This window comes from Adiantum capillus-veneris, chromosome 6, assembly GCF_014529385.1.
Source record: "Adiantum capillus-veneris isolate H3 chromosome 6, ASM1452938v2, whole genome shotgun sequence".
Taxonomy (NCBI): domain Eukaryota; kingdom Viridiplantae; phylum Streptophyta; class Polypodiopsida; order Polypodiales; family Pteridaceae; genus Adiantum; species Adiantum capillus-veneris.
The window spans coordinates 24,543,886-24,561,625 of NC_140936.1; the positions used below are offsets into that span (position 1 = coordinate 24,543,886).

A 17,740-nucleotide genomic window follows, 5' to 3' on the forward strand; every position below is an offset into this window, starting at 1 on the left:
GGGGTTTGGGAAAATTCCTCGAGAATGGTCGAGTGGCAGCAAGTGGAGTCAAGCGACAGCAACCCCTGTGGGGTTTGGGGCAATGCCCCAAGTAGGGTCGAGGGGAAGCAGCCTCCGCGGGGTTTGGGGAAGCGTCCAAAGTGGGGCTATTACTAATATAAAATGGTATAATACAAGTGACATGGAATTTTAGTAAGAGACCCCTATCAAACACAGAAAGAAACAAACATGCACAAAGTTAAGCGCAAAGAGGTCAAAAAACACGGAGAATCCACACGCACAACACACGCAGGAGATGCATATGTACACGCAAAGAAGTCACCATCATATTCAGTACATGTAGGAGACCGTTGGCGAGTACGAGATACGAGGTTGCTGCAGTGTAGATGCTACGAGATACCATCACCGTGGAAAAACAGAAGCAAGATTGTTTGCCTAACAGAGGCAAGCTTGTTTGATTGGCAAAGGTAAGGTTGCGAACATGATTGTGCTCAATATAGGAGAGCTTTTGAAAGGTGCAACCCTCTCTCCCTCTTGCTGCGTCTCTCTCTATTTTATTGTTTTCATGTGTAGCTAATGACTCTCTGTCATTCACTTCTGATTCAGATTTTGATTCAATTTCAGATACTGATTCAGATTTTGACTCTGTTTTTTATACTAGTTTAGGTTCTGATTTGTGCACAAAAATACAAGGTTCAGGGTTTTCAATATTGAATATTGTTTTCATTTCCTATCTGACTCAGTTCCCACTCAACACACATGAACTCTAAGTGTTCTTTCTCTCTCTCTCTCTTGCACATACTCTTGTGTAAAGGCTCTATGTACATACTTAAACGTACATACTTGTAGGTGAAAACAATAATGTACATACTTATAGGTGAAAATGATAATGTACACGATAGTGTTAGTTTTAGTAGACTTACTTGTGAGTTCTGGTGAGGTTGATTCTTGCACTGAGGTATGCTTTGGTATTGCTTGGCTTCTTTCTGTCCAATACATCCTTTGACTTTCAAAGGGCGGCTCTCAACAAATTTATTATAGCTTGGTGACAAAGACCTAGTGGATAAAATGAGAAAAGATCTAAGTATAAAGAAAGACCAACTATCATATTAATTTCACGTACACTGCTAGTTGGCCCTAGGGTTTAGGGTTGAGGTTCAAGTTGAAATTGAGATTGGACAAGTGGTGGAACTTACTCTCGTGTTGTAACATCTCCGTGAGGCATGGTCTCATATGTTTTCTTCACAGGTGGTTGTATATTAAGGTTGTACAAGTGGTGGATCTGGGGTTTGAGTTTCCCTCTGTAAGAAACTTTAAATTTAGGCGAGAAAATTAAATTTCAAGCGAAAAAATTCCAACGAAAAAATTTGAACTAGATCTTGGTAGTTTGAATTCAGGTGGGAAAATTAGATTTCAAGCGGAAAAATTCCAACAAAATTGATAGATGGTGGCATAAAAAAAACAAACCATTACATCCATCTTGCAAGATTTGGTTAGAATGTTTAAGTGGTGGATGTTGATTGTAGCCACTTTTAAGACTTGGTTAAAATGGCCAGGTGGTGGATCTAAGGTTTGTATATTACACACTTTTTGTTTAAAATGGAAAGTTGATAGATGTAGGAGAAACCAACCAATTCATCCACCCTGCAAGATTTGGTTAGAATGGCCAAGTGGTGGATCTTCATTGCAGCCACCTTTAAAACTTGGCTACAATGGCCAGATGCCACCTTGCAAGACCTAGTAAGAAAGTGGTGGATTCTAGATGCAACCACCTTCATGACCTAGCTAGAATGGCTAAGTGGTGGATCTAAGGTAGACTACCTTTCTCACACACTTTGTTGAAAGTTATAAATTGGAGGATTTAGGAGACACCAACCATTGCACCCACCTTCTAAAACTTCACTAGAATGGCCAAGTGTAGAATCTTGGATGTACTCACCCTCTAGTACTTGGTTAGAATGGCACAACTAAGGAATTTAAGGTCTACCTATTTCACACACTTTATTTGAAATTGCAAGGTGGTAGATTTAGGAGACACCAACCGTTGGATCCACATTTCAAGCCTTGGTTAGAATGGTCAAGTGGTGGGTCTTTGATGCACTTACTTCCCAGCTCTTAGTCTAAATGGACAAGTGGTGAATCTAGGATCTACTCATCCCACAGAATTTGTGTAAAATTACAAGTCTTATGATGACCAAGTGTTGAATGCACCTTACTTTAATACATGGTTAGAATGGACAAGTGGTGGATCATGGATCTAAGGTCTACATATTACACCTTCAAAAGTTGGTTAGAATGTCCAGGTGGTGGATCTAAGGTCTACATATTTCACAGACTTTGGTTAGAATAGGGAGTTGGTGGATGTAGGAGAAACTAACCATTACATCCACCTTGCAAAAACCTGGTTATAATAACCAAGTGGTGGATTTTGGATGTAACCTTCAAATTGGCTAGAATGACTAAGTGGTGGATATAAGGTCTACCTTTCTCACACACTTTGTTGAAAGATGTAAGTTGAAGGATTTAAGAGACACCAACCATTGCTCCCACCTTCCAAAATTTGGCTAGAATGGCCAAGTGTTGGATCTTGGATGCACTCACCCACCAGGACATGGTTAGAATGTCCCACTGGGCAATCTAAGGTCTACCTATTTCATGTACTTTATTTGAAATTGCAAGGTGGTGGATCTAGGAGTCACAAACAATTGGATCCACATTTCAAGACTTGGTTAGAATGGTTGAGTGGTAGATCCTTGATGCACATACTTTTCAAATCTTAGTCTGAATGGCCAAGTGGTGGATCTACAGTTTACCTTTCTTGCAGCAAACACTATTTCAAATTGATAGACGAGGGACATAGGAGAAACCAACCATTGCATCCAACTTGCAAGATTTGGTTAGAATGGCCAACAAGTGGTGGATCTAAATTGCAGCCACCGTCAAGCCTTGGTTAGAATGGCCGGATGGTGGATCTAAGATCTACATAGTACACACACTTTGCTTAAAATAGGAAGTTGGTGGATGTACGAGAAACCAACCATTGCATCCACCTTGAAAAATCTAGTTAGAATGGCCAAGTGATTGAACTTGGATACACCCTTCAAAAATTGGCTAAAATGGATAAGGATCTACGGTCTACCTTTCTTACACCCTTTGTTGAAATTTGTAAATTGGAGGATTTAGGAGACACCAACCATTGCATCCACCTTCCAAAACTTGGCTTGAAATGACTAGCTATTGGATCTTGGATTCACTTATCCTCTAGGGGTTGGTTAGAATGGCCCACTGCGGAATCTAAGGTCTACATATTTCACAGACCTTATTTGAGATTTCAAGGTGGTGGATCTGGGAGACACCAAAACTTGGCTCCACATTTCAAGCCTTGGTTATAATGGCCAAGTGGTGGATCTTTGATGCACCTACTTCCCAATTCTTAGCCTAAACGGCCAAGTGGTGGATCTAGGATCTACTCATCCCACAAACATTGTACAAAATTACAAGTGTTATGATGGCCAAGTGTTGAATACACCTAACTTTAAGACATGGTTAGAATGGCCAAGTGGTACCAATACTTGTTTAAATGGCCAATTAGTGGTGGATCTATGGTCTATCTTTCCTATAAACACCTTTTAAAATTGATAGATAGTGGACGTAGGAGAGACCAACCATTACATCCATCTTGAAAGTTTTGGTTTGAACGGCTAAGTGGTGGATCTAAATTGTAGCCACCTTCAAGCCTTGGTTAGAATGGCCAGGTGGTGGATCTAAAGTCTGCATATTGCACACACTTTGTTTAAAATAGGAAGTTGGTGGATGTAGAAGAAACCAACCAATGCATCCACCTATAAAAATCTGGCTAGAATGGCCAAGTGGTGGATCTTGGATGCACTCTCCTTGAAAAATAGGAAGTTGGTGGATGTAGGAGAAACCAACCGTTGCATCCACCTTCAAAAATCTGGTTAGAATGTCCAAGTGGTGGATCTTGGATGCATCCACCTTCAGTAAGTGGCTAGAATAGCTAAGGATCTAAGGTATACCTTTCTTACACACTTTGTTGAAAGTTGTTATTTAGAATTGATAGATCGTGGGCATAGGAGAAACCAACCGTTGCATCCTGTGTAATTGGGCCACGAAGGACAAGGAAAACAATGTTTTGAGCATTTTTTCATCTCACACTGTGTTGCATTTATACGTCCGAACCGAAATAATTATACGCATAAAACGCTATTATACGCCGAAATCCTGTATTGCTGTTTTATTTTTTTCGATCGAAAGTCTTTTCGATCAAAAGATCTTTCAATCGTAAAATATCTTATATAAGAAACCGTCGCCGGTTTTGATCGAAAGTAGTTGTAGAGCTTCAAGAGAGTGGTGAGACAGACAGAGCTTGAGATTGCCAGTGTTTGAGGAGGATTTTGGGACAGCCAGAGCTTGAGGTAAAATTTTCAACTTGTATCGCTCTTTTCTAACTTGTTTTTGTGTGTTGTGCGAAACTCGTGTGGTGCAGTTGTTTTACTCTCACCACAAAGTTGGATTATAGGTTATAGGCCACTTTGTGGTGTGTAACCATCTGGCTCACTCCATAAGTGTGTAGAAATTAGTCACTTTTCTCGTAATGTGCAGCCACTTGGCTCACTACAGAGAAGGGTTTTAGGATAGACTTAGATTCTCACTCATGTGGTGCAGTTGTTTATCTCTCACCACATGGATGAGTTTAGGGTTTAGTGGTTGAGTCGTAGTGTGTAGTAGGCGTGATTCTACACCTCTCACTCCAGAGTGGCCTATAGGTTGCTCAATTTTAGATTAACTTAAATTATCATTTTTTCATGTACACACAAGGGTTTCTATTCGTCCAACAAACAGAGAGTGGCGAGATGCATAGTTTATACCCTGTTCACCTTTGTGTGACACACTGGGTACTCTTGTTGTTTCGAACTCCAAAGACATGTCATTGTTCATCACTAGATGACTTGGTGTTGTCTTGGATATAAATACATACAATATTTGGTCTGCATATGAGATTGTTAAGTTCTCCTCTGATGTTTGTGTTGTGAGCTCCAGACACTTCATCAGGGATTGGATTAAGTCACATCATCGTTCTTACTACATAGAAATATGAGGGATATGTTTGTCTACCTAAGAGTGAAGAGATGCATACCTATGCCCTCCTCATCTTAGCATGACACGCCTTGTATTTTTTGATCCGTAGATATGCCACTTATCAGTAGATGAATTGGTGTTGTCTTGAATGTAAATATGTACGATGTTTGACCACAATCCGAGATTTTTAAATTATCCGTTGATGGTTGTGTTGTGCATTCCACACACTTCATTAGGGATTAGATTGATTAACTGTTAATCAACATTACAACAATGTCCAGGACTTGTGTTGAGTGTACCTCACACCAGTTGGGTTGTTCACATTCACGCTCCAATTGTTTGCCTGTATTATGACCTTCACTCCTGCAACATGATGCTTCACTTTGGACAGAAAGGGGTCTATGCAGGCTTTGTGGATTGGGGCTCATATACAAAGACCCCCACCATGGCATGCTTTCCTCCTCTCCACAACTTGCAAATAGAAACTAGAAAGCAGAGCGAGAGAGATTTTCCATGGGTTGCCCCAGAAAGCATATCTACTAATCCCTCTCCCTGGAGTAAAGCCATGTGTATTGACTCCATGTGTCATACTTGTAAACGGATCTTAAAGTGCATGAAAGTGCCACAAGAGAAAAAAAAAAGGGATTTTTTAGGCAATGCATTTACCCACCTTGAGAGTGGCAAGCAAAACAATCCCTTAGCTTGACCTAACGCTTTTGATTTTTCCATGTGTCTAAATGGTGCCCATAGAGTGGGGCTATGACATTGTAACGATTTCTAGTCTACGACCAAGTGATGGCTGAAGTGATGAGTTTTTTATGGTCGTCTTTGGTTGCACTTCTAAATTATATAATTGATCAAATTATATTCTCTCTTTTTAACGACATGGTGATAAATATTATATCTATTTATTGCTGCAAGATTAAGATATCATGTCTATTTCTTTGAAGATTTGAAAGCGATAACATGTTAACTTTATGAAAAATCTTTCTCATGATTACATGTTCGCTTGATTGATATATATGGAAGAAAAACTTAACCACACCGAAGCACAAGCCATCTACAAAGAGGAGAGAGAGCGTTATGGTCAGGAGAAAGATCTCAAAGCTATTGCACGGATCAAAGAGGATGAGTCCGGGTTGCAAGGCAAACCTCTCAGCTTTAAGGAGTGTAGGAAACTATGTCCAAGCCACTTTGTGTGTCAACATTTATTTTGAATCAGCGACAATGCGAAGGAGTCGGCGCATGTAAAGCTGTCAGATTTGCAACACAAAGGACTTGCACAAGTGTTTCTGCAAAGATTCATATGTCGAGAGAGAGTTATGCCAAACAACAATCAAATGGCACTCTACTTTATACATCAATGTTATGTTTACGACATCCTTGGGAGACCGTGGATTGGTCAGACTGCCCCAAGAACTCTGGCGTTGGGCATGGACGGATTGCAAAGAAAGTGGCTGCAAGTCATGCCAATAATCCAATGCCTCCATGCAAACATACAATAGTTATACTTTCCAAAGAATCAGACACACTTGTTGCATTGGCAAGCCAAGGGCATGATCTTGCAAGTCAAGGAGAGACACCTGATATTTTGTGCGGCAGAATCCTTGAGCTTGAGATAGAGCTATTAGAGGTCCAATACATGCTTCACTCTGTATGGACCCAACCATTTTTCCCTCAACTTCTTCTGAAAAGTAAAATCCAAGCGAGAATCATACTTCATCACCAAATCTCCTTCTTTGATCTCTTTCTCTGGCAGCCTCTTATTCACTTTCTCCATCCTTGTCTGTGCTTGTTGAAGATAATAATCACTGGCTTTCTCTCTATTCATTTGCAGAAACTCTAGAGAAATAATTCTTTCTTGCAGCTTGTCATTATGCTCACCTTGCATTCTGCACAACAACTTCAAGGCATCCAACTGCACTTGTATGTGCATAAGAGCTTCTTTTCCATAAACAAGCTCATATGGTGTAAACTGTGTTGGCACTCTATATGCAGTTCTATAAGCCCACAAACACTTTTCCAAGTCCAAGTCCCACTCTTTAGGATGCTCTCTAGCATACTTTGATAGCATCTTCACAATTTGACCATTGCAGTTCTCAACCAATCCATTGCATTGTGGGTAGTAAGGAGAAGAATGCCTATACTGAATTGTCAATTTCTCCATGAGAGTAGCAACAAGTTTTCCCCTTAACCCTGGTCCATGATTAGAAATGATAACCATAGGAGCTCCAAACCTGAAACACACTTGTTCATATAAAAAAGAGGCCACTCTTCCTACTGTTACATCTTTTATTGCTCTTGCCTCCACCCATTTTGTCAAATAGTCCACAGCCACAAGGATATGCCTTTTTTCCATTGTTGGCTCTTGGCATTGGACCTAGAACATCTACTCCCCATTTTGAAAATGCATCAAAAGACATTATAGCTTTTTGAGGCTCAGCCAAAATCTTCCGATTTGCAAACACTTGGCATTCTTGGCATGACTTGCACAAAAAATAAGCATCTCTCATCATAGAGGGCCAACAGTAACCTGCTCTCAAAACACGAAAGACAACCTGATCCTTGCCTTGATGGCCTGTTTCTTCATGGAAGTGCTCCAAAATCAAGCCTATCTCTTCTTTGTACGGAACTTTTATCAAAATGCTATCCTTGCCATAAAGCATGAGATCCTCACCTACCAATGTGTAGTTTCTTGCTTTTGCAACTGTTCTCTTACACCGAACCTTTGACATGCCCTCAGGACATTTCCCTTTACCAAGAAATACTTCTACATCTTGCAATGATTCCCTTCCTGCATACAAGGCTTCCTTGACCTTTAAAGGAGCTACCAAGGCATTCAACTTGTCCCTAGCTAACTCATCAGCTTCTTTATTCTTCTCACGAGGAACATGCTTAAACTGTATCTTCTCAAACTCATGCAAAAGCTTCATGATGCCATAAAACCACTTCTTCAAATTGTCTTTTTTAACATTCCACAAACCAAGCAACTGATTCATGACTAGCAATGCATCCCCTTTTGCAATGACCCTTTTCAACCCAAACTCAACAGACTCCTTCAACCCAAGGAAAAGCCTGAGATACTCAGCCTCATTGTTACTTTCAGCTTCATCAAGATCGTAAGCTCTAGAAAAGATTAGATCGCCTTTTGGGTTCTTAATGACTACCCCACCACTTGCCTTTTGAAGAACTTTCCTGTATGCACCATCAAACATCATTGTATACGCATCTGTAATATCTACTTCCTCTTCATGATCATCCTTGTCTACCCTTGGGTAAGATGGAATCTCCCCCCCCTTATGTACCACTATGTTTGCCAAGTGAGCTTTAACATAATGATCCACTTTAAACTCAAACTCATACTCTTTGAAGCTCCAAAGTCCACTTTAAGATGCGCTTGCTAGGCTTCAAATGTTGTACTACCTCCGGCAAAAGATTCGATGTGGTGAGCACATAGAACTTTTGGGGCAATAGATAGGTCTTGAATGTTCAACAAGAAAGAACCAAGGCAAATACCCATTGCTCCATTTCCGTGTAGGAGAACTCGCTTACATTCTTCATTTTTCTTTCAAAATAGACTGGCTTGAAGTTCCTTCCCTGCTTTTGTAAGAGAACCGACCCAAAAGCTATTGACCCCACACTAATAGATACATAGAAAATCGACTGCAAGTCGGGAGGACTCACTATTGGTAAAGCACACAATACCTCCTTGATGCCATCAAAAACTTGTTGCATGTCTTCATTCCATTTAAACCCTTGAACTCTTTGACTCAATTTCTGGAGAGGATACACATACTTACATAACATCCCAAAAAAACGTAACAAGTACCTCAGATTATGCACAAATGATGCCAAATCCTTTGTGTTGCTGGGTGGATCCATAAGCAATAAAGCCTTAACTTTCTTTGGGTCAGCTTCTATTCCATTTTGGGAAACCACATGTCCTAGAAAATGGACTCTAGCATGAGCAAACTTACACTTCTTTGGGTTGAGTTGCCCACCCTCTTGTTGAAGCCTTTCAAAACTCAACCTTAGCTTATCCAAATGTGTGACCCTGGAGCTATAACACCCAATGTCATCCATGAAAACACGAATGAAATTACCCAAGTAGGGACCAAACACTCTATTCATCCATCCTTGGAAGGTAGCATATGCATTAACTAGCCCAAAAGGCATTCTTTTGTAGACAAAACAACCCCAAGGGGTTATGAGGGTCGTCTTCAATCGATCTTCAATCACTATCAAGATCTGAAAGTAGCCAGAAAATCCATCCATGATTGAATAACATTCATGACCTGCAACCTAATTGAGGATTTCATCTAGGAAGGGTAGTGGGTAATGGTTTCTTTTTGTGGCAGCATTCAAAGGTTTGAAATCAACGTTCTTCTTGGGCACAATAACAACTGGAGAGACCCATTCAGACTCCTCCACTCGCAAGATGAAATCTACTTCCAAAAACTTCGTCACCTCTTCATGAAGTGCCTTCTCATGAATGACCCCCAACCTCCTAAGCTTTTGAACCTTTGGCTTGGCACCTTCTTTTAGATTGATTCTATGGTTGACTCCTTTAGCTCCTTGCAACTCTGTATATTCAGTGGTGAATAGATTTGGAAAATCCTTCAACATGTCTTCATACTCCTTTTTTTCTTTTTCTGTCAAGTCCTCTCCTAGCATGTTCCTTACATTCACTTTGGTAGGCTCTACAACTGCTTTTGGACTATCCTTCTCTTCCTTGACCTTCACATCATGCACCAATGCTTCCTTTTCAACACTTATCCCAAAAAGATCAGGACACGATTGTATCAAGCCTTCCTCTACACTTTCTTCTAATGACGTAGACAAAGCATCACTATCATATGACGTGGTTTCTGTCAAATCCGTATCTTGCATCTCCACTAGGGGCTGTGTACAGCTCTCGTGTGTCTTCATGTTGTAGACAATGGTCCTTCCTTTCTCTTTGTCAAGAATGGTGATCAAGCCCGTTCCCCAATCCTGCTTAGCACCAAGGGTTATAAGCCATGGCCTCCCTAAAATGATTGGATACGTATTCTCACCTGCTTGCATCACGTAACAATCAACCAAGCACTCAATCCCCAAGACTTTTATCTTCACATCTTCAGCTATTCCAAGACACCTTGCCTTTTTTTGGTTGGCCATCCTCATACGGATCGAATCATTCACTAACATCTTAATGCCTGCTTCCTTCATGATAGCCTAGGTCATGACACACACTTGGGCACCACCATCCACATATTCTTGCACTTCCGTCTTCTTTCCCAGCATAGCTTCAACTATTGGCACCATATCCACTCGGTTACCAACCCTCAAAAATGACACCATGATTTGATGCTTTTCCTTCTTGGAAGGGATCCGCGTACTTACACACTTGGTCCACTGCCTCCTCAATTTAGCGTTCAAAGCCACCAACTGCCAAAAGATATATTTGCCTTTTGATTTCTTATGTAGTCAACAATATCATAGTCTTCAACATCTTGGCCAAGGAGGTAGTCCTTTGGACCAGTTTTCCTTCTTCGGTGCCTCTTGCTACTCTCTGGTTTGTCTTCTACCTTAGCCTTTCCTTTCCTTGCTCTTGTTTCCCTCTCTTCTTTTGTCTCTTTCTCCCTATCATGCCTAGCTCTCTTATTGGCCAAAACATCCACATCTTGATGCTCAAGGGTAATGATGTTAATAACTCTACCTTCTCCATTTCTAGGCAATGGTTGTGGTTTTTGTTGTGGCGGCGGTGCTTCTAGTTCCCTCTCTTGATGACTTTCTTCTATTCTCCCTCGACCACGTCCATATAAGGGGTATATTCCTCCTCTCTCTCTTGGTGGTTCAGGACAATCAGGGGCATAATGACCCTCTTCATCACAATTGTAGCACCTTCCTTGTAGCCTTCGTCCGCTACCTCTCTCTCCCAATTGGACGCTCTTCTCTTTGGTTCCTATTCATTATGTTAATTCTTAATTCTTGCAACTGACCGGCAAGATCATGCAGAACCCGCGCCATAACAGGATCTGGACCTTGAACCACTTGCTCCACTCTATCATCCGTTGTCACAGGGACCATTGGTTGCACCACAACTGGCTCAGTATGTGTCAGGCCTTGCTCCCACCTTCTCTTGATCTTCTTACTCTTGGCTTCGGCAATTTCCAAAGCTCTTTCAAATGTAGCAAGCTCATCTTGATCGACCTTCTCCCTCACACTTGGATGGAGAGAATCCATAAACTGACGCACTTTAAAGAAATCCCCTGGAGGTACTTGGGATGCCGTCTCTAATTGAACCCAAAGTCCTTTGAAGTGTTGCAAAAACTCTTTAAAGTTAGCATGAACATCTTGATGCAAATCTCTCAATTTTGTTGTCGCTTTTGTTGCGGTTAACTTCTTTCCAAACCTATCAAAAATTGCTAGCTTCACCTGCTTCCATGTTTGCTTTTTGTCTTCCTCTAAACCTTCAAACCACTCCCGAGCTTCTCCTTTGAGCGCAAGAGGAAATACATGAAGCTTTGCTTCATCATTCACAATGTGCATACCAAGCGTATGCCATTCAAAGTCCGCAATCCAGTCCTTCACATCCTCCTTCCCTGTGAACACTGGCTGAGTATAAGCCATCTCTTTGGAGTTGCTTCTCCCTTGCATGAGTAACTCCACAAAATTTGAAGTCTTGCACCTCAACCAAACCACCACTTTTCTTCAATGAAGCTCGAACTTCAGAGAAAAACCGCTTTACCTGGGTGCACAACCGGCAAATTTTCGCTCCCGAGCAAGATCGCCAAAGGATGATGGAGCAAAAGATGTCGTGCACATACTCACACACCAAGACAACTCAATGCAACACAAGTAATTTACTTAAATTCCTCACCTCACTCACCACCACTCAAAAGATCCTTGAAAATCCTACCCACAAGCTCAATTCAAACTTCAAACGCCTCGACCTACAAGCCCTTGCCTGCCCGCAGACACTAAAAGGTGAGTCGAGGTGATCAACACTTGAAATCGTGCTTGATGGTGACCAAAATATACAAGAAAAACCATCAAAAAATAAAAAACTCCAGCCACAAAAGGCCACTCTCAAACCATTTCAAAAGCTTCACCAAACTCCACTTTGTTGGACTCTTTGGAGTAGCGCCAACCCTAATGGCACCGATATAGGGTCACATAGTCTTGCAGAAAGCTGCACCTTCTTCCCTCAATTCCTTGCACACACACATCCATGGAAACCTCAAAACTTCCATAGAATCTTCCAAGTGCAAAATTGAAGAGAGAAATCTCTCATTCACTCCTCCACACACTCGAAAACAGGACGCGAACGCAACAGGACTGCACTAGACCACCTGTAGGAACCCTGCTTCCTCCCACACATAGAGAGGTGAAAGTGCCCATATTTTTCTTCAAAAGTTCTCCCTTAGGCTGGACCATCACGGAACCATGAGTGATGTGGCAATTTGAAGCCATTTCACACCTTTTTTCACCATTTTTCGATCTTCTTTTGCCTAGTTGTGGCCAGTTTTGACCCCCGGCGGGCATTTTTCGGGGAAAAACCCCAAACGGACTCCAAAATTCACCAAATTTCCCCCGCTTGATCCTTGATACCCAAAGCACTTTGAAACATCCTCACATTCCATTTTTGAACACTTCTAGGGCAGTGCACGCATCGTCGCAGATAAAGCACCGTAAATAAACAGTTACTGCATGTCCCAAACTTCTCAAGCGGGATGAGAGTACCCATACTTGCCACTTGCATTATTTACATTCTAGAAAGCTCAAACGCATTCTCTAGAACCAAAATAAGCCACCTACAACCATATCCAAGGCCCCGATACCCTATAAAGGCATGTACATGTGTCCGACTACTAGCACGCGAACCTGACTATTCACAATGTGTACATGTTGCATCTTTTTTTGAACTTGAACCCACTTTGCAAAGCTCCCAAATGCATGTATTTACATCTTTTTGTACATATGACCATGCATATAAACGCTACCTTGTACACGCCAAAAACGGTCTATCAACGTTGCCGATGGTGCACCCAATTTGTGTCAACACAAGGAAGAGCCAGCAGTAGGTACACAACATTAGGCAGGATGATGATAGCGGACTTTGGCAGGACTTATATGCATATTGGAGTACGTACGGTAGGGATGTGTATGCCAAATGCGCCATTGTAGAGGTCATTCGTGGTTCTCAAGCCTTGTGAGGCAAAAGGTGCTATGATGTGTGATGAGCTGGACATCAGGTCAGTTAGCTTGAAGTTTTTTATGTGTTCAAAGACCATGAGATTTGGGCAAGGAGACATGACAGGGATCGATGGGACCTCTTCGCGTGGAAATACTTGCCAAGTTGGAGAGTTTTGTAAAAAAGGTTTTTTTTTCAAAGTCTGGTTGGCATGCAGTCACGAGCAAAGGTAGTGGAAAAGGTTGCCATCTACCCGACATGTGTGAGGAGAGTGGCACCATTTGGAAGGAGTAGGAGGCGTGCCAGGAAAGTGAGGAGGGGCTCCAAGTATTGAGGGGAAGCTGGGGAGCACTCCATGGAGAGGCATGCGGATAGCGCTGCCATAAGGGGTGGTAGTCGGAGAAGAGGCCATGAGCACAGGGGGTGTGGTGGACTGCATGGAGAAAGGGAGAGGCGCCAGGGGAGAAGGTAGTGGAAAAGGTTGCCATCTACCCGACATGTGTGAGGAGAGTGGCACCATTTGGAAGGAGTAGGAGGCGTGCCAGGAAAGTGAGGAGGGGCTCCAAGTATTGAGGGGAAGCTGGGGAGCACTACATGGAGAGGCATGCGGATAGCGCTGCCATAAGGGGTGGTAGTCGGAGAAGAGGCCATGAGCACAGGGGGTGTGGTGGACTGCATGGAGAAAGGGAGAGGCGCCAGGGGAGAAGGGGCGCCAATCTTCTGGAAGGGGAAATTTTACCAAGGCAAGGCCTAATGGAGGAAGAGAGGCTTCTGACGAGTGGGAGTTGGCCTCATGAAAGAAGAAACGACCATCAGGAGAAGAGGACGACCAAGCCAGAGGTACACAGGGAGGCGTCATGGTCTTTGAAGGGACTGTCCACCAGTGCAAGGAAGAGAAGGTCATGGTCTGCAGTGGAGTGGGAAAGAGGAGGTAATTACCAAGAGTTGGGGGCCGGTTGGGTTTGAGAGCGCAGGAAGGTGGAGGAGGCCGTTAAGCAGCAGAAAGGGAGAGGCAACCACTAGCAAGGATGCTAGTGACCGACGATAATTGGAGGATCACAACAGGTGTGTATATAAGAGGGCGGTCAACGACCTATTTATAAGTGCAGCGCTGCAGTGGAGCTGAAGGGAGCTGGGCCGTGAACAAGGCTGAGAATAGAGGGAGGTGGCCAGGGCCAGTGGCCAAAGAGAGAGGGGGCCGCCTTCAGAGAACAGAGGTGGCTTGGAGCAGTAGAGAGGTGGCAGGGAAGAAGGGAGCCCGAGTTGCAAATGAAGAGGAGTTCCATGGGGTGCGCCATATTGGGAGAGAGTGGAGGCGGCTATACAAGGAGGAGGTCACGTCAGGCTGTAGAGGCAGGAGTGGCTTGTAGCGAGCATGGGGGGTTAAACTGTACAGCCGCCAATGATTGCATCAAAGTAGGGAATCGACATTAGCCATCATTGTACCAGAGTTCTTTTTTTTTGCTATGCATAAGCGGATTTATGGTCTAGTTGGGTTATTTTTTGTGTTGGTTGGCCACCAATTTTCTTGTCTGTTCGTCTTGTCTCATGCATAGCATCCATGGTAGGTGTGGCTTTGGATAGGCTGTGAATGTGCAGAGAGAGAGAGAGAGAGAGAGAGAGAGAGAGAGAGGAAGGGAGATTGTGTGGGCGGATTTTGGAGGCGGTCGAGGCGTCTCACCTTATTGTGTGAGTGTGTGCAGCCAGTGCTGTTCAAAGGCGAGTGTGTGCAATTGAAGTTTGTAGATTGTGTATCAGTGTGTGTGATTCTGTGTGGCTAGGAGTGCGGGTTAATCCCTGGGCTATAGAGAGGCAAGTTTGGAGTGTGCTGGGTTTGTTCTCCCTTCCCCCTTTCCACCGATACCAAAAGCTCAAAAGTGGACAAAGAGTGTGTGCAAAGCCAGGGTGGGGGAAACTTTCATGAAGCAGAAAGAGGATGAAGATGCAAACACGGAGTCAACCTATGGCGAGGATGATGATGATACAAGCTCCAAGTTTTGGGTGACTAGCAAAGAGGAAAGCCTGTATGAAGAGTCAAGACTTCACGTCCCATGGCGAGAAAACTGATTCCGATTAGGTCAAGCTCTAACAGTAAAGATTCATGACTATTTGTTTGAAAACATGTTGATTGGAAATGCAAATGAAAAGAAAATTGAAGAGCCGAAAGTCTGTGAAAGAGAATATGCAAGTAAAAGTGGTGTTTGGTACCCTTTTGGTGGCTATGCTCCTAAAGGTAGCCATAGAGTATGCTATAGTGGTCCAACAGGTACAAGGATTTTCCAAGAAGAGTGTTGTTGAGGTGATCAGTCTACCTTGTGATAAAGATGAAGCGGATCTATGTTTGAGCTTGGTAGAGACAGATAGTGATGAATCTGAACAAAGTGGGCATGCCCACTCCTACAAGGAGGAGGAGTTTGTTGCTGCTATGCTCCAGGATGAAATGATACGGGATGAGATTCCTTGTTTTTTGTCTAGAAATATGACAGTAGAGCATGTATTAGAAGAACTGGTTCATGATAAGATGACATACAAGAGGAGTTAGCAAAGCCGTATGTCTCTACTTTCTTGGACGGTCCTGAAGAGGAGGTGCTTGAGGCTGCTACAGGTATGGAAGAGAAGGTGAAATTGATGCAGATAGAGAAATCTTTGATCGAGTAACAGGTGTTGTCGGTTGTGCCAAGTGAAGAGCCACACGCTATGGCCGTGGAAAAGCTTATAAAAGTGGATTTTGCTTCACAGCTGATGAGTATGCTTGTGGATACAGCTATGGAGTGGGCTATTCAACAAGTACAGGAGTTCTTCGATGAGATTTCCATCTTCTATGGTTCGAAAGGTATGCTAGATAGGTTTGAGGCAGGTGACGATGTTGACGGATATGCCCAACGGACGTCAGCACAGCGAGAACTCACCTAACAAGATTTGTCCAGCTAAGGACGAAGGTCGACCCGTAGGCGCGTGGAAGCAAGCATAGGGTGTCAACCTACACTCGACTGACTATTGACCACTTCCTATAGAGGTCTCTACCCAATGTTTAAGTTACAGCTTTCAAGAGTACACAAGAGGAGATTTCCTACAATGCTTTCAAGATCCAAATACCCATCAAATGTTCTGGAAACGCTATGGAACTTGAGGGAAATCCTATTAACACCAATAGGTAGCTCTCTCTAAGGTCCATGAACCAAAACTCCAACCCTAAACACCCGGTGCAAAATCACATAGGATGTCTGGTTGAAATTTACAAGTCGACGTTTCCGAAAACTAAAGTGCCTAATGTGTAGCTCTACTCATTGCAAACGCATGGATATGCTGAAATGCAAAAACGGACAATGTACGCTCACTGAATCACTAGATAGAGCTCCTGGGTCGATCCCGCAAAAACAGACCGTACACCTGCAATGTAGGTGTTGGCGTGTAGCTCTCTTCAGGGGCAACACTCAACACTTCTCCGCACTTGATTCCGACCACCAGTGCATGCGTAGCGTCAAGATAAACTCTCACTCTCTCTCGTACACAGAGTACACTCAACTTACACAGACAAAACTTATAAAAATGAGAAATGTCTTTTGCATTAAGGTCAAAAGTGGTATAAATACCTTACAATCTCAAACTCTAATGTTCCAATTTAACCATTTACTAAGTCTAAATGTCAAAAATGGGATACAATCTGGAAGCTTCTACAAGCCCCACTATTTACAAAGGTGAAATGACGGTTTCTTCTCAATTAAGGAATAATTACAAAGCAAATTAGTATCCTGCCGGGAAATCATCCTCCGTTGGGTGTGTCCAACCACTAACACCTCCCCCCTCCTAGGTCAAGTCGTCCCCGACATGATAGTAGAGCTGCTTCTTCAGTGGAGGCTTTCGCACATCTTCAGAACGGACTCATACCGTGCATGCGGGGCCAGTAATGTAGGGACGATTATATCTGTATCAATGGTGAAGAAACCGGTGTAGAAGGCTTCTACAAAGGCGTGGAGATGGTACGAGGACAAAAAAATTATTCGCTGATAGAGGGCATGTATCACCTCATGGGAAGGTTGAGCAGACAGTTCATACGCACATCTATATGTGTCTTGGAAGAAGAATATGCTCTCTATTGCCTGTCCTAGTTTAAAGATCTCAAAAACTACCAGAAGGGTTTTACAGATTTTCTTGAGCATAATGCAAGAGAGGTAAGGCAAGCCAGTGAACAATTTAATGGCGCCCGTTAGGGTTTTCACCATGTATTTCTCACTCATTAATCTCTCACCGGCCTTCAAGCCTGGCTGCTTTGGGTAGTTGAGCCATGTGGGGTGGCTTTTCTTCAGCAGCTCTTGTTCTTTCCAAGTCCGCATCCTTGGTAGAGGGAAAAAGCTAAGGTTGTCTATGATTATTTTAGGCATCTCTACCAGATGTACTAAATACTGCGGGTATTTAGTTAGCCATGCCCTTCTCCATTTTGGCTAAGAGTCCACAATAATCTTA

The 17,740-nt window shown here is 42.9% G+C and overlaps 1 protein-coding gene across 1 annotated transcript; it reads left to right on the forward strand.

The window, feature by feature from the left end:
* The first annotated feature begins 13,609 nt into the window (after window positions 1-13,609).
* Window positions 13,610-16,786, forward strand: LOC147455268 (uncharacterized). The gene has a single exon (XM_086515231.1). The coding sequence runs from the start codon at window positions 13,871-13,873 to the stop codon at window positions 14,240-14,242; it is 372 nt and encodes a 123-aa protein (XP_086371357.1). The 5' UTR covers window positions 13,610-13,870; the 3' UTR covers window positions 14,243-16,786.
* Window positions 16,787-17,740: the final 954 nt, after the last annotated feature.